Source organism: Gymnodraco acuticeps, unplaced genomic scaffold, assembly GCF_902827175.1.
Source record: "Gymnodraco acuticeps unplaced genomic scaffold, fGymAcu1.1, whole genome shotgun sequence".
NCBI classification, from domain to species: Eukaryota; Metazoa; Chordata; class Actinopteri; order Perciformes; family Bathydraconidae; genus Gymnodraco; species Gymnodraco acuticeps.
The window spans coordinates 1,760,379-1,784,930 of NW_022992232.1; the positions used below are offsets into that span (position 1 = coordinate 1,760,379).

The 24,552-nt window shown below is 40.4% G+C and overlaps 1 protein-coding gene across 4 annotated transcripts in view; it reads right to left on the bottom strand.

Moving 5' to 3' along the window:
- LOC117539865 (protein shisa-6) overlaps positions 1-24,552 on the bottom strand; it is an 81,303-nt gene that overhangs the window by 44,437 nt on the left and 12,314 nt on the right. For all 4 annotated transcript variants that reach the window (XM_034206217.1, XM_034206219.1, XM_034206216.1 and 1 more), the window contains exons 4-5: positions 20,666-20,761; positions 20,078-20,146 (exon numbers count right to left, since the gene is read on the bottom strand). In XM_034206217.1, coding sequence (XP_034062108.1) covers positions 20,078-20,146; positions 20,666-20,761 — 165 coding nt within the window. The remainder of the gene's footprint in view (positions 1-20,077; positions 20,147-20,665; positions 20,762-24,552) is intronic.

Sequence of the window (24,552 nt, forward strand, 5' to 3'; positions counted from 1 at the left end):
GAAAAGAGGTGCGGTATAAGACAAAAAAATCCCTTTTTGAACATTAAAGCATGTAAACATGTCACAGTAGAGACACAAAATACAACAAATTAACCTAAACATGAGCAGAATATGTCCTCTTTAACTCACTGCTTGTTTTTGTCTCTTAGAACATTTTGTCCTGATTAACGTTTGCATCAAGAGTGAAAGGACAGGAAGTGCCACAGGTTGTACAGATGCCCTCTGGGACTGACGGCTCTGGATGTATAAATACACTTGTCTTCACAAAGGAGTCCTGAACTAAACTAAACGAGATTAATCTCAAACACCTGGGCTGGCCCTCGTTAGTGAGAGGACCCGCACACGGCTCCTACAGGCTGCAGCACATTAAGCTCTCACTGGGAAGGAAAAAAGGAGGAAAATAAACAAAACAAAGACAATGAAAGGAAAAACTTAATAGAACAATTGGCAACAGAGACCTACTTTCATATCTTATCTCAAATTGGAAGGTAGTGCTGATTATTATACATTTCACACAATCTTTAACATATGATAATAGGGCATCATGAGTATCTGGACTCCCCTTTCACAAGATAGTGTCAAGATAAAAATAAATAAAATAAATAATAAATGTAAATCATCATATTCAATCAAATCAAATTATCATAAATAATAATCATAAATAATAATCATAAATAATTGTGCAGAAATATTCAGCATTTGTCTAATGTTTAATACACCCGTCTTAATGTCACAAACATTTTAAACAAATCATACAAAACTGCCAATCTCTAGCAAAAAATGTGTTCATTTTTGGTGTTTGCTTTTGTTTCTGACATAAGTCTCTGTCATTTGTGTTATAATGTATTTTACACTTCAATTAAACTGTCCAAATAATCCACTTTTCTCCACTGACAGATTAGACTGAAATTAACTCTAATCTTCTTTTAAGAAATCATACAATTCAGCGCAATAATAAATCAAGGACTTTTCCATTTGTGTGAAAATGTATTTGCCGATAGATTGAAGGGCACTTTAGGACCAGAACAAACTGTCTCTTTAGGAAAACAGAAGACTGGATTAAATGCAGAGTTTTCCTTCTCCTTTCTTATCCACTCTGTTCTCAGTGCTTTTCACACCCCTGTTTGACATTCAGACAGTCTGTTGAATAAATAACAAAAGGGATGAATTACTTATCGGCAAAATGGCTCCAAATAAAAAGCACCCTCTATAGATATCATAAGTAATTAGTTTTATGACAAACTCAGCTCATTTTTTGTGAATCCATTCATTCTTTTGGGGTACTTAAATCTGGATGTGTTTCTTGGAAGAACTATAAAACAAGACAAGCACTCTGAGCTGTATCAAGGCTCTGCTCAGGCCATCCAATTATCAAATAAAAACAGAACAGTTGTCCTCTAAACATCACGCTGAAACCTTGACAACAGAGCAAAATCCTTCAAGTCTGAGTGTAAGGAAATGGCGGAGGTTGAAAGAAAAAAAACGTCCAAGGCCTGATTTCTATTAAACAAAGGTCATCGTTTCTTTTCCATTTTGGCAGCTGGCTTTGTCCAAACACGGCAGATGACATGTTTTATACGGAGAACGTGCCTTTGAATCGTCACCTTGCAATCGACCGATAGCACATGGGCAGATAGCACAGATGCTGCAGATGGTTGGATGTGTTTTCATGACTGGTTTCAATTTGCACAGTGTCTGGTTTCTCTGCCGCTGCCTCCGAGTCTGCTCTACCATTTGTTTGTTTTCATCCTCAGCCCTTCTGAAGGATAAATTACAAACCGATAAAGGTGCGTTTTGCATCCTATCTCCCCAATACAATGCAGCCGCCTCCAGTAATGAGGTCATTATTATGCATATCACAGATATCAAGAGGAATGAGCTTAAAAGCTTACACGTTTAATTGATTAAGGCCAGCAGGCAGCCACAGCGCTTTGTTACAAAGAAGGCTGTTTTTCCGTATTTGAGGGACATACTCAAAGAGTTCTAATTAAATATCACTATAATCTGACGTCTATAAATAAATGAACGTCATGCTGAGGTTTAACCCGGCTACATGGTGTTGTTTGACAGCTGAAAAAAACGATAAAAACTGAGTTTGAGGACAAACTGCAGATCATTTGTGGCATAACATAAATCCCAATAATGTCAGATGCATTAAGTGTCTCACTATTTATGCCAAAAACATTATGTATCACTTCAACAGCAATATCAAATCTTTCAAGTCATTTAGATTTCTTCCCGTTATTCAATAGTTTGGGTTTTATGAGATATAACACAACATATTTCTTCCAGATTATCTGTTTTTGGCATATCACAAATGCATTTCTTATCAGCCCGTGCAAATCCACTGAGGAAGGTTGTTGGGGTGAATGGTTGGGTGAAACACAGGACGGTCATTTTAGTTTCCTTCTGTGAGATACATAACATAACATACTTATTTTAAGCAAAACCATGATCTTCTTATAAACATTAACAACTACTCTTGTTGTAACCATGTTGTTTTGCTATATTTACCCCCCATGTAATCCTTCCATAGCCATGTCAGCATCCCTAATCCAAGTGTAATTTAGAGTGCAGTTTGATTGAATGGTAACATCATTTTGTGGACAGTGCACAATTGTTTTTAATGCAAAGTTGTACACGCTAAATTGTCAAACACTAATGTTTATTGTCAACATTCGCAAACCCAAAAGACTTGTTTCATTTTGGACATGACTTGCAACTTGTACCTAAATACTTGAGACTTTATTTGGATATATGTTTTGAGACTTGATTTGGACATTAGTAACGACTATTCCTCGGAAGACTTTGAGACTTGGATTAGTGCTTCTTTGGAAATGACTTGAGACTTGACAAGGACTTGCTGCACAACCTTTTGTATTACATTTGAGTATGAATCCATATCAGTGTGATGGAAACTTCTGAAGCAATGGAGACAGGACTCAGAGACACACGAGGAGAGCAGGAACTTTGATGGCAAACACTGATGGTTTATTTGGAGCTTCGGCCGGAGAATTCACAAGACATGTCGTGTGCCACGAGATGACACAGTGGATGCCAAACCAATTCTAAAGAACTCTTCTGTAGTTCGAGGTTTTAACTTGCTCGGAGTGTAATAATCAGCATTCTTCATCAGCGAGACTAAACAAATATGGACCCTGAATCTAACTAGAGCTCTCGTCCATAGAAAATAATGTGCGCCAGGGAACCTACGTTCCTGAACAATAAACTACCTCATGGCGGCTTGTGCTCTGTCATAGCCTCAACAATGCACCCAAGCTGCTCCTCCTTAAGAGAGATAGCAGCAATACCCAAGGCCGTAGACCTATGCCGTGGGAAAGGAGACAGTGAGAGGAGAAAACTATGAACTGTGACAAAGGTTGAATACCTAAGCAAATGATTCCCTAACATTCAGAATATAATTGTTATAACTGTTTTCATCTTTGTAAAAGAAAATACATTTAAAATGTTTTAGAAATGCTGACAGTATCTCTGAGCAGTGGAAGGTGGAGTGGACATAATGCCAGGCTTGTATAACATTTGTAATAAAATATACATTTGTGACAACCTTTTGGTAGCAAACCAATGGATTCCTATCTTTTTGGAGCAGCGTTATAATTGAGCTGACCTGAACCACTTTACCAACAGGCTCTTTGTCACGTACGCAGTGTTTCCTCCACCTGAGCAGCAGCAGGAGCAGAGTCTTGGAAGCCCTGCTGCTCTCTGTGGTGCAGTGTGACCTGGATGAGAGCTGGAGGATCCTTATCTAATGTGGGGCAGCGCAGATTGCATTGTATCCACGGGGCCGGGGAGCGCAGTGCTGAGAAACTTCAGGGACTCAATCTGCTTTAAGAAGATAGAGATGGCCTACTCTCCTCACTCTGAGAGCCTCCGGTCTGTTCGGCTCTGCCTCTGGTCGGAGGCCAAAAGGAAAATGAGAGGAAAGTAATTGATTAATCTACTCCCTACTGATTACATTTCATCAGACTGAGACTCTTAGATGACAAGACTTTGAAGCAGGGAGCCATATGTTGCCTAGTCGGAATGATAGCCCTTTGCTTTACCCTCTATGGCAATGAGTAAAACACTTTAAAAGCACCTGTAATTAGTTAGTCTTAGAGTAAAATGTTACTTTTGACTCTGTTAAACAAAATGTATTCTCTCCACCTGTGTTGGTCCTCGATACTGAGTATCTGCACTTGGCGCTGCCCTGAGGCGGTCTGGGAATAACTCACAAAAAACACATCATTTGGTAGAATTAGAGGAGTATAAAAACACTATCAAAAGCCTTACTATAATAAGCACATAAGAAAGTATACGTGCTCCAGAAGTAGAAATGATCTTCACTGCATTGTTTTTGAATGTGCAGAAACCAAATAGCAATATAAGGTGCTTGCATAGCCTCAGTCTGTGTATATTTTTCTTAAAATCTTCATTATTCCAAATAATCTATGATAACTAAACTAACAGGCATTAAGCATTAATCCGAGGTTAAACCTGCCTGCTGGGGGGATTTAAACCATTATTTATACCCTGAGTAACTCTGATCTTCATTAGGTGGATCTGACCAAATGCTTTAGGGTTGATACATCTGAGGCATTCAATATACTTGAGACATGTCTAATGGTAAACATGTACAGGTACACCAGTGTGTCCTTGAAAGCAAAAGTCCGGAACCTATGCATAACTACACCAAGTAGGATAAAGTTCGGACAATACAATTTCACTTCAGTTTTGTCTTCCAATTAGTATTTATGTATATATGTATGTATACTGTACATAATACCTTGTTAATTCAACATATTATTATTAAGAGAGAAATGATGGCCAAACTACTTTTAGAACAATTGACCTAATTGTCGAAAAATAGACAAACTGGATGGAACTCGTTCTGGATCTTGGCTAACTCGGCTTAAACCCTGGCCAGAAAACGTATCTTGAACACAGAATCAAAAACGACAGCATCAGGATGAATCTGTGAACAAATCCGAACAAATCTCTACAAAATAATGCCTCTAACAATAGCCAAAAGCGTGACAGCACGTATTCACACACTCTGCAGCAATGACCCGCCAGTCAAGTGAAGCTCAGCCACGTCCGGAGACATCTTGTCGAGGCAGCTGACCACAGATCCAGTCAGTGCCTCAGGGCTCGGCTGTTTCTTTGTTGTGAGCTAATGTAAACGCGGATGCACACTCGCCTCCTCGGGCCGGATGCTGGTCTCTACCCCTCGGATCACAAGTTCAATTAATTTCACAGTTGGCAGCACCCACAGTCATTTCGCCAGAGCCTGTTGTCTGGAACTGGAGTGAAATGGGAAGAATATGATGCATCCCGAGCCACAGACGCTCCATTTCCTCCTCTCCTCCATCCCCCTTCCACCCATGAAGGCTCCACTCGCCCGGAGCCACATTTGATCTGATAGGGCCACAGCTCTGCAGCATATTAAAGCTCACATCATAATAATAAGGCAGAGATGAGACGGCCGCATGCATCATTACTGCTCCATAAAGACATCTCTTTTCCATCTCGTTCAACAGAAAGAAGTTAAAGATTTATCTGAATTCATTAAAGACTGTTAATTGACTGTCTGTAGATCGATCGGTGGACGTCGTCTCGAATAAATAAAACGGTAAGTTATTTCAGACATGACCCAAAGTCAATTACAGCTCCACATGACTGAGTAAAATTAATAAAATCTTCCCTTGATATTGGCTGAGTCTGATGCCGACTTGTGATGGGAACATTTTCCAACTCATAAACTGGAATGGCAGCACTCCAAAAGCCCAAAACAACTCAATACTCCGGTCTCAGTTTAGCATTTTATTTCACAAGCTTATGTTTTTTATGAGCTCAGAATTGAGGCACCGCAGGGGTGGTACACCCTCTGATTAGGCAATCATCCACAGGTGCGTGGGTGAGGTACTGACTTACAATGACAGATTTAAACCACAACACCAGTTTTTCAGTGAAGGGAGTACAATTGTGCGTTATATCAGTAAACTAAACATTGCAAAATGAATGTTCTAATATACATGCAGTTAAACAAACTACTTTAAACACCACTTTACAATCTTTGTCATGAATTAAATCATGTCAGGCTTTGTTTTCCAGATTGTCAATGATGTTATTTATACATATATTTAGAAGTTAGAGAGCTCAATTGTATCCTGGATCTGTCAGATTCACTGACCTGATTAGGTATTTTAGCAATTTGGCAAAAGTTTTAAAAACTCCTAATCTTATTATACTGCTGGACTTTTTTTAAATATGTACCCTCCAATGTCATCAAAACTGACAAGCCACAGCTGTTGGTCATACCCAGTGGCAACAAACTACTGACAAAAGTGCAACAAATGAAATCTTTGAATAACTCTGCCAATGTGTCGTCAGCACATTGCAGAAAGTGAGGAGAATATTTAAAATAGAAACACTGACTAGTGAGACACATTTATTCCAGATTTAGCCACTGATTAGCTTCATAATTGCAAAAAAAAAGGGGATATCAAAATATAACATTTCCAGTGGATTAAACATCGGTCGACTGAAATATTTGTTAATAATGCCAAAATCTAACACAAACACAGGAATTAGGTGAGCGGTGGGGCATGAAGTAAAGTGGTGGGTGTCTCAATTCAATACCAGAGCCCAGAGAAAGCCTACAGAGAGCTGACATCTCCATCCAAAACCTTTTCTACTGTGAGGCAAAAGAGCAGCTGTGGGCTGCAGACGGAGCTCTGCGGAACGCACTTATAATAATACCTAATGCTGATGGCGCTCTGCAAACCACATTACACTCTGTGATGAATGACAGGGAAAAGGGTAAATATTATAATGAACCATGATGCATTCCTGCAGGCACTCAGCTGGCGTCGGCTCTTAATGAGCGCCAAAGAAAAGTGGCCACACTGCTTGTTGAAACATCTCTGAGAGATGTTACACATTATGGGACGAAAAAGGCCCCCATTAAAACATCCAAAGATCCCAATTCAACTAGCTACCCCTCCCCTTTTCTATATTTTCTTTTCACCATATTCTTTTTGACACTGTATCGGATAGGGCAGTGTTTTTACAAAGAGAACACACACGGGAAGGCACTAATCAGAGGATCACTCAGCTTTTACACCTATGTCTTACTCCTTGTCACAGATCTGCACATCAGTAAGCCTGCAATCTCTGATCTTTCCTTCACAGCATGGTGCTGTACGGATGCAGAATGTTGTATTGGTACATGCAAGGGCTCCTTTACATCTTTGGCTTTTAAAGAGCTAGATTTATGAATGAAGCTTGGTGTGTGTAGGATGCATCACTCGAGCGATTGCAGTTCTGCCTGAAGGGGCACATAACTCGTGGGAGTAAGATTTTCTGTTTACAGAAAACATTCAGAGACAGTGACTAACCACGCAGTTACTGGAGAAGACTCCGGCGGTGTCGTCCACCTGCAGATAAGTTGCATTTGTAATTTCTGATGCCATTTTACATACAATTACCAGACATTTGTGCCTGTAGTGAGAGCCGCTGGCAATTTGACACTCGAGCAGGAGACGAAAGGAGTGGAGGAGAGTGGGAGGCTTGACGTGGAACGAAAACCACATCTCTTCCCAACTGGGCGCTCATTTGTCTTCACGGCAGTTTTCTGTCTCTATGATGAGCTCATTGTGCCTTTGCAAAGTCCTTTGTGTGGTGTGTGTGAATGCATTCTGATTGTAGATTTATGAGCAGTAAAGATTAGATTGTTGTCGTTGTGTATACACCAAGTAGGCATCCTCCTCTAGGTATAAAAAGTGAATTCAACCTTAATTATGTCGCATGCATAGCAGGGTCTGACTCCACTGGTAGCAAAGAGAAGTCTAATTGTATAGAAGTCTATGAAAAATGATCATATTTCTCACTTGATTTTCTACCTCAGTTAACATTTTGTGGATCAGTTTATTATCTAAATCACTAGTTTTTCCATACAGCATGAGCTTCATTTAGTAAATGGTTTTCCACTTTAAGGTCAAATACATAATTAAGCAGGATATGCATTAGGGCGGGGCTACCTTCTGATTGACATGTGGGTACCACGATGTTGTCCGGATTGGAGGTTTTTATGTTTTAGCCTTACAATGTTAAGTCTTTTAATGTGTCTTTTCAGTTCATGAAAATTAATTGTTTTTAGTAAAAAATGAACTTTTAGAATGCAACTCATAGTAGCAGTAGTATAAATACTATAGTCATAGCAATACTACCTTTAATATCTGCATGCAGTTCAGTGTTGATGAAAAATATACATCTTCAGTACTCATTTGTTTCTTCTTGGCTTGTGATGAAGCTTTGCTAAACTTAAATTAAGGTTAGAGCGGGTGTTAGGTAAAAAGCTAAAACAGGGTCTTAAATTTCCCTTCAAATATTTTCTGTTGTCTTTCCGGTGAGTAACCTTTGGTTTAAACTTTTAGATGACAAACGATCAGTGTGCATACAGTATGTAGGTCTTCTGCGTCTAAGCGAGTGCAAGCGTTCAGAGATTGAGCCTGCATTGTTTTGCAAATGAGGACATTGTCCTTCACAACACTTCCATTAACATTCAGCCTCTTCCCGCAACTAAGGATGTTTCTCGTCCTCGGTTGTCAGCTATTTTTCTTGAATTATTCAATCCTCCTGGCAGCTTTCTATTTTTAATGCAATCATTCCTCATTGTAAAGGGAGAATACTTCCCTTATGACAAAACAACACTGCCTGGGGCCGGCCTGCCTACTGTAACAGAGCTAACTCCTTGCATACAAATACAAGCTGTCCTATTTTAAATATTGGTATTTGGTTGTGGCCTCTTTGGTGACAAGCATTTCCATGTCCAGCCCTGCCCTGTCCTTGCCCTCAACTCATAATTGCTATTGACAGGTGCAGTGCAGATAACGCTAATCTGCATCCTAACAGGATTTCACATGCCATAAAGTGCTTTCTCATCGCCGCCGCATTCAATTCACAACTTTGTTACGATGCTAATAAGGTTTCACGGAGGCCCAACCCCCGGCCTTCACAGGGGAGGATGTGAAGGGGAGAACGCTTATTGGCATGATGAGAGGAAAATATATCACTAAAATGCAGCAGTAATAGATTTAGTTAAAGGTTGCAAAAACATTTACAGTTTGGGTTTGAAGACTACACATAGGTTACAAAAGTCTATCCTAAATAACATCACTATGTCACACTCGCACTTATATGGCTAGAGCTCCAACAGATTGTACGTGATATGCTAATGGACGGGACATTTCCAACACATCTCCCACACAGTTGACCAATCACACCAGAGCCGACCACCTAACCAATCAGAGCAGACTGGGCTCTGGTTTCAGACAGAGGGTGAAAAGAGGAGCTGCAGCACAGGTTTGTATGATAACAATATAAATATTTTTGAACATTAAAGCATGGAAACATAGAGTCACAGTAGAGGCTCAAGAAAGATACAAGTCCTAAACCTGAAAAGTAGCATAAACGGTCCTCTTTAATACGCTTTTGACTTGATGTGCTCTGTTGCTGCAACCTGCCAGCTAATAATATGTCCTGCCATTTGAGAATCACTAGCCCTCAGTGTTTCCTGACCCAACCTCCACCCCAACCTGCACACCTGCTTGTGCAGTATAAATACATTTGCATTGCTTTGCCTGCCATGTGTTAGTTTGTTTACACTGCGTCAGAGGAATGGTAAGTTCAATGAAGAAATACAATATACCAAAATCTAATGGAACGAAAACAAACAGAAAAAGTAAAAACATTTTCCAGGGAAAAAAACCCATGGAAGCTTACATGGAACAAATGGCATGGCTTTTTCCATTTTAGTCAGGAGTCAAATCATATTCACCACTGCTACGTGATATTTGAATTCACTGGGATATTCAAATATATTCTGAAAAGCTTGACACAAATATATACGGATACTATATGTGGTCGCCTTGATAGGAAAGTGGAAGAAGGACAATATTTATTTCCAATTTCAGATAAAGAATGTTTGGAAGAGGTAAGTGGTGATTTAACGTGAGATAGCAAAGGTTGACGTGTCATCCGGTCAGCTATTCAGACGTGATTTCAGAGTACAAATATCAATAGGCTACATAATGCATGAGGGATGGGAAGATATGAAGAGGTGCTAAGATTCTGTATTTGTGTGTGTGTGTTATAATGTTTAAATCTTAGTATTCACTCTTTGCCATGAGGCAGGATGGCTTGTGGGATTCTTAGAGTGTGAGTTTCATCTAACCAACCTCATGACGTTCATTAGCCTCCTATTTAAAGGACAGGCGAGATAAGTAGAGGAATCCATTCATATTGTGCTTTTGGCGGTCGCAGATCTGCGCGGTGCGAGAGAACGGTCGCCCTGCTGCTCTGAATAACGCTCATTGAGAAAGAAGCGGAAATTAACACTTTGGTGACCGCTGTGCTGACTCAAAATGACCTGATAAAGACCAATCAGAGTCTGGAAGCTGCCTGAAAACCGCCCGGCGACAGAATGAAGGTTTGGAGTTGTCATGGATCACCAACAGCATATATATATATAATCCGTTTTTGAATCACCTTAGGCTCAAAAACAATATTACATGCTTAGCCCATAAGATACATGAGGCATGAATCATATGTCTATGACGAGAAACGAGAAGATCATTCATTTGTCAAAATAGATTTTTAAAAGAATCAGTGCAAACAAGAATTGCTTTGTATTTGTATTATTAAATGATGCTACTATTAATGATGACATAAATGTTTAAAGATCATACACACATGGTTCACCCACTCAATTGTGCTGCGTTCAAGTAAGTCAGTTACAAATTTGCCAGATATGCGGTGTTGTCTGCTAAGTACTCTGGTTTGACACCTGAGACTCCGGAACATTTACGGAAATGTCATCCCATCTATAGACCGCTTTTTAGCACTGTATCTATCAAAAAGTCACTCGCTGGCCCAAAAATAACTTTAATAAAATTCAGTTTGCCATGGTTTTGGTTTATATATGGCTCCCAAACAGCTTGGAGGTTGGACATTTTAAATTGACGAGATTATGAAAAATATGTAGATGTCTAGAATGCAGCATTAGACCTCAAAACAGCAACAAAAACGTAAAACATGTGCAGTTGTGCCTGACCCCTCTTAAGTAATGTTGATTATGTGCAATATATTTCTTGATTAGATCAGTTATTATCGATATAAGATTTGCTTTAGCAGTATCGGTCAGCCCTGCATCAACATGACCTTCTTTGATAATTCTTGATTTCAATTCGACCCATGAGTAACTGAATGGATTGTGTCCCTTATTTGATTTCCCTTAAATCCACTTAAATGTAGCAAATGTATGCATTTATTCATAAGGTGTTCCGAGGGAACATGATTTGCTGTTCGAGCTGTTTCGGGCGATATTTTGGTAGTGTGCATGGGTAAAGACGCTATCTTTTGCTCAGAGACAAATATTTTTAATATATTCTTCTTTAATAAGTGGATTTCCTATGGAAATGTAATTTCACAGTTGCCCAAAAACCTTTATGCAAATACACCAATTAGTGCTTGGAATAAATATACATAATTTTTTTGTGCAGTGGCACAAATAAAATAAGTGGTTCATTTAACCTTGTCGTCATCTGTTCCTTCAATCTCAGTGAAAAAGTTCTTCAAGTCACTCCTGCTTGCTTTTCACTCTTTTTGAAAAGAAAAACTTCTTCTGTAGTCACATCTGATAGAGAGTTTGGTCAAAATGCCCGGCTTGACTAGATTTGTGTGTGTGTCTGGATGAAGAGTTCACAGCTTGGTGGTGATCTGAGGGGCTAAAGCTTTCACTGCTGTTTCACTGTCTGATGCCTTGACTGTTGAGTCTGTTTCATCGTCTCAGAATATAAAGCTATACCCCATTGTTGCCCTATTCTTTGTTATTGGAGGTTGTGCTGCATGGATGTGGTCAGCTGTCAGGTGAACTGTGGTTTATAAGTTTAGTTAAGGCTTCACTTTTAGTTTATTATCCAGTGAAACAATTGATTTTACTATTGTAAAATACAGAATTAGTGGGTTGGCACCGATATGAAAAAAGATGTAGGTGGTTTGATTATTTGCTTTAGTTACAGTCCAGTTCATCCCACTCTGTTTGGAGGTCGCTCCAAAGCATTTAATCAAGCATTAAAAAGCCCAAACCCCACAGGTATTAATGGACTTAAATAGCATTTGAGCCTGGGGATCCAACCTCCAACCCGAAAAATTAAGTGGAGAACCCCACTGCTGAGCCAAAGTCCCCCACATCAATATAAAACACAAGGAAAAGAATAACTTCAGTTTGAGACATCCAAAGAAACAGCAGAAAGCAGGGAAAATTCGCTTTTTCTTTTTCAGCCTAAACACACCATTTGCTATCCTGGCTCCAAAAATAGTGAACCAGCTCCCCATTGATATCAGGACAGCTGAAAGTCTGCATACCTTCCGTCGCATGGGTACCTTCAAGGACGACCATATTTCATAGTCTACGCTCCGCACACCATGATATGCTGAAACTTTAGACGGGATTTTAAGTAGCAGCATGATCCAGAAAAAGACTGACTCACCACCTTTCGATCTCTTTAAATCAATATCAAACATTACAGTGAGGTTGGTAAACATGAGTGTGCAGTGTGGTGCTGATGTCACATTACATGATTTATTGATCTATAATTCTCAATATCAACATTTCAAGTTGCCGCTGCTCGTGTTCAGAGCCACTGACAGCAGCCTTAAAGATGGAGGCACATAAGGACTCGGTAATGGAGGCAAACTGGGCAAGAGATACCTACTTGGCACGCTTTTACTCCTCTCTATTTGCACTCAGCTACACAACCATGCACAGACACTCTGTAGGCCTGCAGGGATTACAGTGGGGGGTGGGGGGGGGGGGGGGTGGGGTTGGGAGCACTGCAGCAGTGCGTCCAAATAAGACAAGGTCACCTTAAGTGGATTGGGATGACGGCTGGAAAGCAATTCCCTCGGGACAAAAAACAGGGAGCAACTCATGAAAAAGTAATTAAGCAGGATGCACATCAGTGGATGCCACAGGCGGAGAAGGCAAGGAGAGAGATGAAGAAGGCCTGGAGGACGAGGGGAATGTTGGTACACAACATTTCTGGGAGATGTTCGCTAAGAGCACACCACGGGAGCGTTTAACCTCGGACATTTTCCGGGAGTGCTTGCTATTAAAAGGAAAGAATGATCTGTCTATTATTTTCAATGGTAAGATTAGTTTTTCTCTTCTTTGTGCATTTTTGGGTTTTACTTTTAAGAAGTAAACACACCAATTGAAACAGACTTTTGGGCTATTGAAATCAAATTGACTTCACCTAAATTAACCTGAGGTGCAGATCAGTGTGAGGTTATACAAGTCCATTAAAGTTAAAGTGGCAATCTCGATGATTTGAATTGAAGTTAATCTCTATTAAGTCATTATCTATCGCTGAATGAGGTAACACAATGGTGATCGAGCATATGGCGCATTGATGAAAGTATTGCAATATTTATGCATTTGCAGCATAAGTGTAGGCCAGTGGTGTCATTCCGGAAAAATGCTGTGTTAAGTCCATTCTTTTCTGATAATACAATTCTAAATTAAACTAGACGGACATCTTAAGGATCCACAATTTAAGCTGGTTTTCTCCAAATTAAGCAAATGTATTGTTCCATCTCTGAGCCTTGTCTAATAAGACTAAAAAAGGCTCCAGGAGAATGTCACCTTGACAGGGGCAATGTGCTATTTTCACTCTTTCTTGTCAATATATTGCTTTAAAAAATCATTAATATGGGTGTTTTAAGGATCTTCTACCTATACAGTAGGCAAGCGTAAGGATTTACTTCTGTTTTAACAATGAATACCTCTTGGTAAAGGTTAGGGAAACATCTTGAACGTGGGTAAAATAATACTTTTTTGCCAAAGACAGAAATGTATTTCCAACATAAATGCTGACATATTACGATAAAAATGTATTTGTGCGATAATTTTGCCCTCTGTAAAATCAACAATGCCAACAGCAGCCATAAACCATAATTCATTCATTCTTACAATTTCATTTAAAATCATTTCTAGATGATGTTGTATTCAAGCATCTCTTCTCATGTGACCTGTTCCAGTCAGTCATGCTTGTTGTATGCTGTGATTTAAATGAAAATGACTCACTATCACGGCTGTCCTTCTCTCTCAAGCCGCTCGACGCTCATTTGAAGTGAGCTTGCATGAGAGACAGCTTTGAATGCACCAGTAAACCAATTTATTCAGTAATTGTAGATTATGGCTTTAACTGAATTCATGCAGAAAATAGAGAGGCATCCCTGTTCTGTTTTGTAATTCATTAATAGTCGGCTTTAAAAAGAAACAAAATAACAAAGAAACACTGTTTTACAGTTTTTCACGGTTTTTACTAGGATTTTCTTTCAAATTCAATCATTTTGGGGCTCCAAATAGTTCAAATGCAACAAGTCCTCCAACTCATACGACCAAATAGATGTAGGTCGATTGTTCAAGCGCTTATTACGACCTATAATCACGTATTAAAGTTTTCGACCTCTAGTGCTCCTGTTGACTGCAAACGCTCCGGAGGGTCGTTTATTCACAAATAACCCTCTCTGGAAAATCCTAAATTGTAGGATAGTTTGGCCATTAAAATGCTTTTTGATTAGATTTCTAGCGAGAAGTGTACAGTATATTGTACTCTTAGAATCCACGTCCAGTGGATGTGTAGGATCTATAGTTTGATAGATATTACGAAGATGATTTGAGGTCTCGCCAGGAAAACGTGTATATGCGGCAGCTTCCATGTAAAGTTAGCGTCAACCCTCACGGGGTGAAAACAGTATTTCCGGTCTTGAAGTTTTCATAATAAAACCGTATTCCCCTCACTGTCAAATGAATTTAAAGCTATATCTGCAGTACTCATACACTAAAAACATCAGTTTATCCTTGTTAATTACACAACATTAATTGGATTAAATTGTGTACAATACTTTTGTGTTTTTCCCATAGGTTTTTCCCTTTCGATTCTGAGAGACACATTTCTTTTGATAGGCTAAAACATCGAACTACCCATAATCCTCAGCTATCGTTGAAGCTCGGTGATTGGATGTTTTAGCCGCAATGCACGTTGGGATATGGTGTTTATGCGATGTGAAATCCGAAAACATTTTTTTTTAAAAACCCAATATAATACTTTATTCCGAGTGTGCCTGCTTTTCTCTTTGAAAGTATCACATAACAGCATTGTAATACACAGTTTGGCTGCATTAAATATTACACATCTGCCGTGGTTCTCTATTTGCCCTGATGAGAAGACTGCAGGACAAACTGGAAAAAATGCCGCAAATTGTTGTTTCTTACACGACGACTAGAGGTGCTAAACTTTAAAATGTGACTGTAGGTCGTAAAAAGCTGCTGAACAATCTACCTATTTGGTTGTTTTTTGGAGGAGGACAGGCTGTTGAAATGGTACACAAACTGGCCAAGAAATAATCATAATCTGAGGAAAATGTTCCTTCATTAACTCTTGGCCCTTGCTACTTGTCGCCCCCGTCTTTCGTCCCCATTCCAGTCTATCCAATAAACGTAAACAAGCCAAAAAGGAAAAATATTTGACACATCTGACACTTTCCCACCGGGCAACCCTGAACATAAAGTATCTCAACCACTTTTGATCGATGTACAGTTTCTCATCCAGGTTTAGGAATCTCATTCTATTTGAACATCCCCTGTGAGACAGCCACTTCCATCAGAACACACCCACCAAGGTTCTGCAGCAGTTAAATGGCTGCATCACTACAGACAATCCATCACTGGGAATAGACACGGACAGGCAGTGAACACACCATTCTCCCCCCACACTCACTGATATCAGACTTAAATCCTTGCCAGTGGCCTCACACAAACCCCAGCAGGTAGACTTGTGTGTGTGGCTCCACAAAAGGCTCCGAGTGCCATGTTATATCAGGGATGCATGAATATTAATGACATTACTTGGAGCTTTCTTAAGCAGCTTGTTAGCTCTGACGTACATTCAAATGTGCACTGTTTGTACTGTTCATTTCACTACGACGCTCCCACGCAAACAATTAAATGTAACACGCAGTTGGGTTTGGGGTTCACGCTCAGACGTGCTTTGTCTAAGGAAACAGTGGATTTTCAAGGAATTATTGCAAATGTTTTGTTTCTATAAAGCGTCCAACCTTTGAAATGCAAATAAGAGCCGCCAGAGCAGGCTGCTACACAAAGCTTTTAATGTAAGTACATGGACTGCAATATGAAAATACCCTTTTTGCTTAATCAAATATTAAATAGACAAATAGCAGTAAAAGGGGTTCCTGAACCGAATGAAAGGGCTGATTATCAAGAGTGTTGTCTGGTTTTGCCCTTTGTTTCCGAGCAGAAAAAGAAGAAAAGAAAGCAAAGACTATCAGGAAAGAAGGAAGAAGGGGGCATGAGGGATGGTATGGATAAAGGATTAATAAAGGGGAAGGTAGAAGAGAGGAAGAAAAGAGGACGAGTGAATAGACACAATCAGGAAAGTATGTAAGAAGCAAAAAAGAAGGGAGGGTAAAAAGAGAGAAGGAAAGAAATAATGCAAGGCAGTGGGGGGGGGGGGGAACAAGCAAACCATAAAGAGGAAGATGCTAAAAAGCTATTGGAAAAAGGAAGTAAAGAGGATCAAGGGGGGAGGGAGTAAAGAAGAAGAGTAGGAAGCAAATGTATATGAATAAGAGGAAGAACCAAAGGGACTAAACAAAGGAAAGAAAGAAAGGAGAGGAGGAGGCACAGAAAGGAAACATATATAGGAAAGATAGAAAGGAGAGGAAGAAGCAAAGGAGAGGAGGCAAAGACAGGGAATGAAGGAAATAAATAATGTACAGAATAAAGGAAAGGCAAGAAACAAAGCAAAAAAGAAAGCTGAACTAAATGAACGGATACGAGACAGCAAAGAAAGGAATGAAGCAAAAAAAAAACTAAGACAAGCAAGAAGAAAAGGCATACGATAGAATATGTATAAGAACAGAAATAAATAAATCAGTTATCAAGTAAGAGGGAGTAAAGGAGGAAACAAAATTAAGAAAAGTCCAAATGAAATGAAGGTTCCAATATTTCATTCAAATAAAAAAGCAGAGTCCGAAAAATAGTACTTAACCTTCTGTCTGTCCTCTTCAATTTTGACTCGGGAGGACAACAGTTGCATGGTCAATGGGAAAACAGGTTGAACACATTTTCTCAGATATTGCCTTGCAGTTAACCATTAACCACCTCTGAACATAAACCCAGGGAGTGCACCTGGGGGGCAGGGGATGCCCTGTGCAGATATGTGAGCTGTAGCTGTAATCTCATCCAGGAATGAGATATGAGGCGTCTATACGGAGCTCTGGAGCCGACATGATGAACATCTGTCAGCAGGGCCGGACTGGGACAATAAGTCAGGCCGGGAATTATACACCTAGCCAGGCCACTACCAGTTTTTTGTGCCATTTTGCTGGATTTATCAGAGACGGCCCGCCGATAGCGCAGCTGTTTAACTTAGACACGTACGGCGGAGGCTGACAGGACCTCCGTTTCGAGGTGACAGCTACCACCTTCAGGCAGTTAAGGCGGGTCACCTATAGGTGCAGGGAGAGGGTCGGGGGCGGGGTTCAGTCGGGGGAGGGTCGCTGCCTCAGGCGCCCTATTTTAATATTAGTTAAGCACTGTTTAAACACCCATGTAGTCCGTACAAAATGAAAAGACAACATCTAATTGTATAGATTGCCAAGTGAAAATATATGTATTGATGAAAGAGGATGTACCTTTTCAAACTTGTTGGTCATTTTATCTTTTCACTGCTTTTCCAGTTTTAAGAGGAATACAAAAACCACAGATGTTTCAGTCATGCCTTTTAAGTGTGCAGTAATTATGCTTCAGGGTGGAGTCATTTTAACATGTCACCATCAGTGAACGTCAGTCGATTAATCACCAGACGGAAAGCGGGTATTTTCAGTAAAGATAGTGTTTTCAGATATGCCTCATCAGAGCCAAAGAGGCCTTATTAGGATTTGGGGAGGGGGTTTCCTTTCCTGTTATGTGTTATACAGGTTTTGGTGCATATAAATGGTCTGCAGTCACTCCAGTTCACCGTCTGGGTTCCTGTCTGTCAAAGAGTTGATTTCAAAATACTGCTGCCGGTTTATAAAGCAACATATATTTCTGACCTCCTGCTAAATTATGAACCATCCAGATCTCTCAGGTCTTCAGGGACAGGTCTGCTTTCTGTCCCCAGAGTCAGAACTAAACATGGAGAAGCAGCGTTCAGTTATTATGCTCCAAATATCTGGATCAAACTCCCAGAAACCTGCAGGTCCGCAGCAACTCTTACTACTTTTAAATCCAGGCTAAAGACTTTTCTTTTTGCCACTGCATTTGATTTAATCAAATAACTATTCATATCTTAAACGGCACTGTAACTTTTATTCATGTTTTATTATCTTTGCTTTTAAATGAGTGTTTCAAAATGCCATTGTATAATATGTTTCTGCTGCACTATTTCTTAATGCTCTGAATGTATTTTTGTAAAGCACTTTGAATTGCCTTTTGTTGAAATGTGCTATAAATAAACTAGCCTTGTCTTGCAAATGCTAAAATCCCAAAGTTCCATCCAGAGTGAGTTTCTCTCACTCCCCCCCTGCCTGAAACACTTCCATTTGACTCCTTTGTTTACTTCCGTAACATAGACAATCATGCTTATATTGGCTAGCGCTACAACACATTGTACGTGATAGGCTAAGGGGCGGGACATCTCTAAGCGGTTGACCAATCACAACCAGCTAACCAATCAGAGGGTGAGAAGAGGTGCTGCAGCACACATTATTTAACTTTCCGAAATATTTGTAAATATTAGCAAGCATGCTGTTGGATGTATGTATCTTTTATTGCATTTTCACCTAAATATAACCAAGGTTTTAACCAAGAAGTGTTTTCAACTCAATGGAGACAACACCTCTTTGCTGTTGTGAGGTGAAAATATATACTTCATTTATGCTTTAGGAGGTTAAAGCATTGCAACAAAGTTGACAAATACTAAATGTAACGTAGCGGTCTGGGAACTGTTTGGTCAGTTAAAGTCACGTATGTTAACTACAAGTTTTATGTGCTGAAGAGATTGTAGTTAAAGCAAAATGGATCAAATGTGTGCACGCCTTTTTCTTTACGACATCAAGTATTTTATGGCAAACCCCTTTTCCCCTGCAAAACTTCCACTTACAATGATTGTTGCCACAGATCCTGATACTGTAAAATAAAGCTGTCATCAGTTTAATAAAATCCACTTCTTCCAACAACCCTTTTGGGGCGAAGCATTCTCTGGATATTTATGTCACTTACAGCAGCAACTGTAACTTGTGGGCAACAAACTGTCATAACAGTATAGAACTCAGAAAAGCTACACAAACCTGACGGGAAAAAATATAATTCAAAAACAATAAAGAGTCCTGAGGGAAGTTTGATTAATTAATATTTTTTAGAAAAACATGTCCTAATATTTCAGTTTTTGAAAAAATGAATTGCTCTTTTGTCAACCATTTAAGCTTATAAGTGTAAATATTGTGAAACATGACCTCAAATGTATGTAAAAGATTTTGTTCAGCCCAATAAAAACCTCAATATCTAAAACTCATACTGTGATTTACAATTTCTGCTAAATACACTACCATAAACTAATACATATTGGGATGGTGGCTCTCAAACACAGCAGAATCTTTCAAGTTGAGCGTTTAAATCAGACTTTCACTTACCTTGCGCACACGTCAGAACTGTAAAACTGTTTATGACCCGTCCATAAAAGCCATAAATAATCAATATGACTGCCATTGTTTTCATTGAAACCTGCTGTCAGACTCCACCGGTAAAAATACGTTTTGCTCATACAACCACCAACAGAAAAGAAAGTAATATTACAACTCTTACAGTCTGAACCCAATGACTGCGCTGGGATAATCGGTCAAAGACACTCGACTGTGTGTGTGTGGGGGTGTGTGACTTTTTCTTATCAGGTGAGAGCAGAAAGCAGGTTGCGAGTCTTTTTCTTGGTCAGAAAGTGGATCTTACCGTAGGAGAGGGGGATGTCCAGATCGCCCTGCCAGGACATCTGCCCCGATTCGTCTATGGAGTGCTGCGCTGTAAAAACACAACAACAGGCCTCTTGTTTACAGCTCGTTCTCACCCCAATGCCGCTTCGGATTCATTAAAAGTCCAAAGGAAGACAAGAGCGGAGAGCACTACTACCGTGCCATGCTGCGTTCACACTGGCGGAAGTGTTACTTTGTCATTGGAAGTGTGGATTTAATCACAGATAATAAATGTGTGCGTGTGGACTTTGCAAGATGTCACTTCAAGCCATTATGTATTGTTATGTTCAACTTCCACTGAGCTGAAACAAAAGTCACAGTCACGTTATTGTTTTTTTACTACATCCATTTGGCAGAGGGAGAACGACAGCATGACACAGTGGCTTTGTGAGTTAAATGATTGTTATTCTGAACTTGGTTTTCAGGACACTGTGAAGTGAGGAGGATGAGGTTGAGGATGGGCTTGGAATTGTAATGTATCTTTATACGATAGGGACCATGCAGTGTAATATAGTTCCAATACAGAGCATGAAACTGATGAGCTGCACAGAGAGTTTATAGCTATTACCTTTCAAGTGGCCACGTCCCAGTGTCACAAACCCAGAGGAGATGAAGTTGTGCATGTCTTGGCCTCCGCTGCGTAGATTTTCTTTTCCATAGTGTCCTGGTGAGACAGAGCAAAAGCGGAAAATGAATATTTCAGCAAGATGGCATAGGGCAGGGGTTCTCAAACGTTTTGTTTATGCGGACCACTATTTATACATATATAAACGTAGTGTTAAAACGCCGATATTTTTTTATAGTTAATCATAGACAATCAAAAGTAAATTGAAGCCTATCTGATACTTTTGTGACCGGTGTCTGTCTGCGTTGTGTATGTTTCTCAAAGAAGACGGCGGACGGTATTGTAATTGGGTCATCCCAAACAATGCCACAAGTGCGCACGCACGTGCACAAAACGGGCAGACAGGTCTACAAAAAAACTACCGGTATGCTTTAGTTACTGTGCTGCAAAAAGCAGACGGTGCTGCGCTCAACACACACAGACTCAAAACAATGGACACACAGGCATTCTCTCTCTCTCTCTCTCTCTCTCTCTCTCTCTCTCTCCTCTCTCTCTCTCCTCTCTCTCTCTCTCTCTCTCTCTCTCTCTCTCTCTCTCTCTCTCTCTCTCTCTCTCTCTCCTCTACTTTCAAAATCTATTTAAATCTCAAAACAAACTCCCAAATTCCCAAAGTTGTCCTGAAATTAACTTATTAAGCGGCAGAACCCCTGGCAGAAGTATATGCTGATTTAATCGCAGTCATATCAATCAATGTTAATTTGGAAAGCCAAAATATTGATATTTTAACTGAATAACATTAGGTGACATTATTGTGGCACATCAGTAAAGCCTTAAATAGAAATATATAAGATGGCAGACATAATTGAATGCATTTTAACTGCGGACCCAAGTACTGTAGACTTCCGTCTACAGTACTTGGGTCCGGATGCTTCTCGTTTTGCGCCGTCCTGTTCAAATGAAATCGCCGCCAATCATATTTCCACGCTCGCGCCAGGGCCGGGGGAGGGGTGACAAGGCTCGTGTCCTCTTGTGGTGCATTCACTTGCACTCGGACATTAGAGATTTTCGCTCATAAATGTCCGATGAGCCCAACGACCACTACCCCACTGTCTGGTATCATTAGAAAGCTAGGAATCTCCTCTTTCCTGACAGTGTATACAACTCCAAATGTGTCTTCAGGTCAATGCGACTGATTTTGATAGAGCTAGTCACATATGAGGTGGTCCCATAGACTGTATATATAAATTATAATATTCGGGTGGTCCCCGAAAATCCTTGATAATAAAAAGTGGATTTTATTTAGCTTTTTTCCACGGACCACCTGCAGTACCCTCGCGGACCACAGTTTGAGAACCGCTGGGGTATACTACAGTACAGCAGGGGTACTCAAATACAAATCTTAAAGGTCCAAAATAAATGTTTCAATAAGACAAAGGTCCGTTTATTACGGTCATTCAAACTTTTAAACAATTGCAACAAGATTCTTAACACGAGGTTGCAAAAACAAAAATAATCTATATGCAGCAGTTTTCATTGTTATTGTGTCTGTGCTTGACCCCTCAGAGTCGCAGTGTAAGAGCTGCACAGTTATGAATAAAGGCAGCTGCACCCTTACCTCTTTCATTCAGCATTCCCATTATTGCTTTATAAATGTCTTGCCCCCTTGTGTGTCCACTGAGGTTAGTCAGGCCCAACACATCTTCAACAAACTCCCCCTTTGCCTCGTCATAAAAACTCACAAACACCAGCAACTGAGCATTGTCAGTGGTGTCAGTGGACTCACCCACAGCTAAGGAAATGCACTGTGCATTTTCTATTCCATCACAAAGCTGATGAATCAAATCACCAGCCAGTATTTATGTTCTTCTGGTTGCTGTGGAATCTGAGAGGGGATTTGCTTGATTTGACCTGTTATTTCCTCTTTTTGTTTGCCTTCAACATGGTCTCCATCACTTCAGTCATGCATTATTTTATACTTCAGTTATTATCCAGTGGAAAGTCCTTACCTACTGGCCTAGTTCAATCAAAGTGGTTACTTTTTTTTGGCTGGGCAGTGTAGTTTTACACACCGTCTTATTTGACTTTCTCAGGACATAAAACTGTTTTTTGGGGGCAGACCCCCTCAAAGAAAAACATATATTTACACACATAAGGTCATCATCTTAATAGTTGTGTATGCTCATCCGTGAGCAGAGCATCAAGTTGACATGTCTATTACAGCTGAATGCGGCGATTACCATTTTGTTCAGCAAAACGCCTCACAAACGTATTAAGATCAACAGCTTTAGTGCGTTTTGATTCAATGCTGAGTACAGCCAAACTGACAGTCTCTTCTCTGTCAGTGTAGACCGCATATACCTCATTCCTTCAGTAATTGGGTCCGAATGTTTCTCGTTTTGCACCGTCCCGTTCAAATGAAATCGCCGCCAATCATATGCCATTGTCCACGCTCGCGCCAGGACCGGGGGAGGGGTTACATGACGTGCATCTTGTGCTGCATTCACTTGCACTCGGACATTAGAGACTTTCTCTCATAAATGTCCGATGAGCCACAACTTTTCTTTCAAAACAAAGCTGCCAACTGGGGTGGCAGCTGGGGTGGCAAGGCCTATTTTTAGGGTGTCAGTTGCCACCCCGGTAGGTGAAACTAGGCTACTGGCTACAGTACAGGTGGAACTAGATGAGCCGTTAACTCTCGCTCTGAATTTTTTTTTTTTAAACTCTCGCTCTGACTCAGACAGGTTGAAAGAGACGAGACACACATTTTTCCCACCCGCAATCCGCGAAGACCCGCCCTACTGTGCCTCTGATTCGCAGATTGTTTGGGGGGGGGGAAACGCTGACGGGATGCTGAATGTGATTGGACCAATGCGTTGACAGACACACACAGACAGTGGAACAGGACATGCAGAGCGCTGTTTGCAGTCTATGGACATAGCGAATCATTTTTGACTCGTTGCGTTGTGGCGATGTCTCGCAGATAACACAGATAATACATGTGAAAAGTATAATTTGCTCAGAGTCCAGAGACAGTTGTGGTTCGGTCCGGATCCGGACCGGAGTCCGGACTTTGAGGATGCCTGCAGTACAATGTTGGGTTTTGCCGGGTAAAAAGTAGTGTAACGCGCTACTACGAAACATTTGGTAACGTAACGTAGTTTCTTCTTCAATTCGCCGCAACGTTACTTTTCCCTGGGATGAGTGACAGTGACACTGCCTACTCAGCTGTGTGCTTACGCATTAGGCACGAGCTCTCATTCCACACTGTACGTGATAGAGGCTGGCCGCTGGTGGTGGCATGAAGACTGAAGAGCAGTGATGGCAAGTGAGAAGCAGGCGCAGCCAACGCTAACATTCGAGGGATGGAGGTATTCCCATTACTTCGAACTTGTTGAAACTAAGGGGAAACATGTGAGTGTAAGGTGTACGTTGTGCCCTGGCCAGAAACTTGAGTCCACTGCCGTTAACTCCACTGCCAACCTCACCAAGCATTTGAAAGGAAAACATGCTAGCATGAAGCTAGTAGCTCAAGATCCCCGGGGAAATGATGATATTTCGAGTCCAAGCCTATTTAGTAGCCTATTGATATGATTTGCACTAGCTTTGCACCTATTTTGGGGCTAGCCTGTAACTAACCCTTAATGATTATGATTTTATATTGATATTGTTTGATATTATTGTTTAGTGGTGGTGTTGACGCCTATAGCCCAATGTTTTGTTAAGTGCTCTGTGGCATTTTTTTATAATAAAGAGCACAAAAGACATATCTGTTATGTCCTCCATAGTAGAACTTTATGTAAGCCTACACATTTAGGAACAGAGATGGGGTTCTGCCCAAAGTCGAGCAACATAAAAGTAACGTAAAAGTAACGAGTAACGTAAAAAGTTAC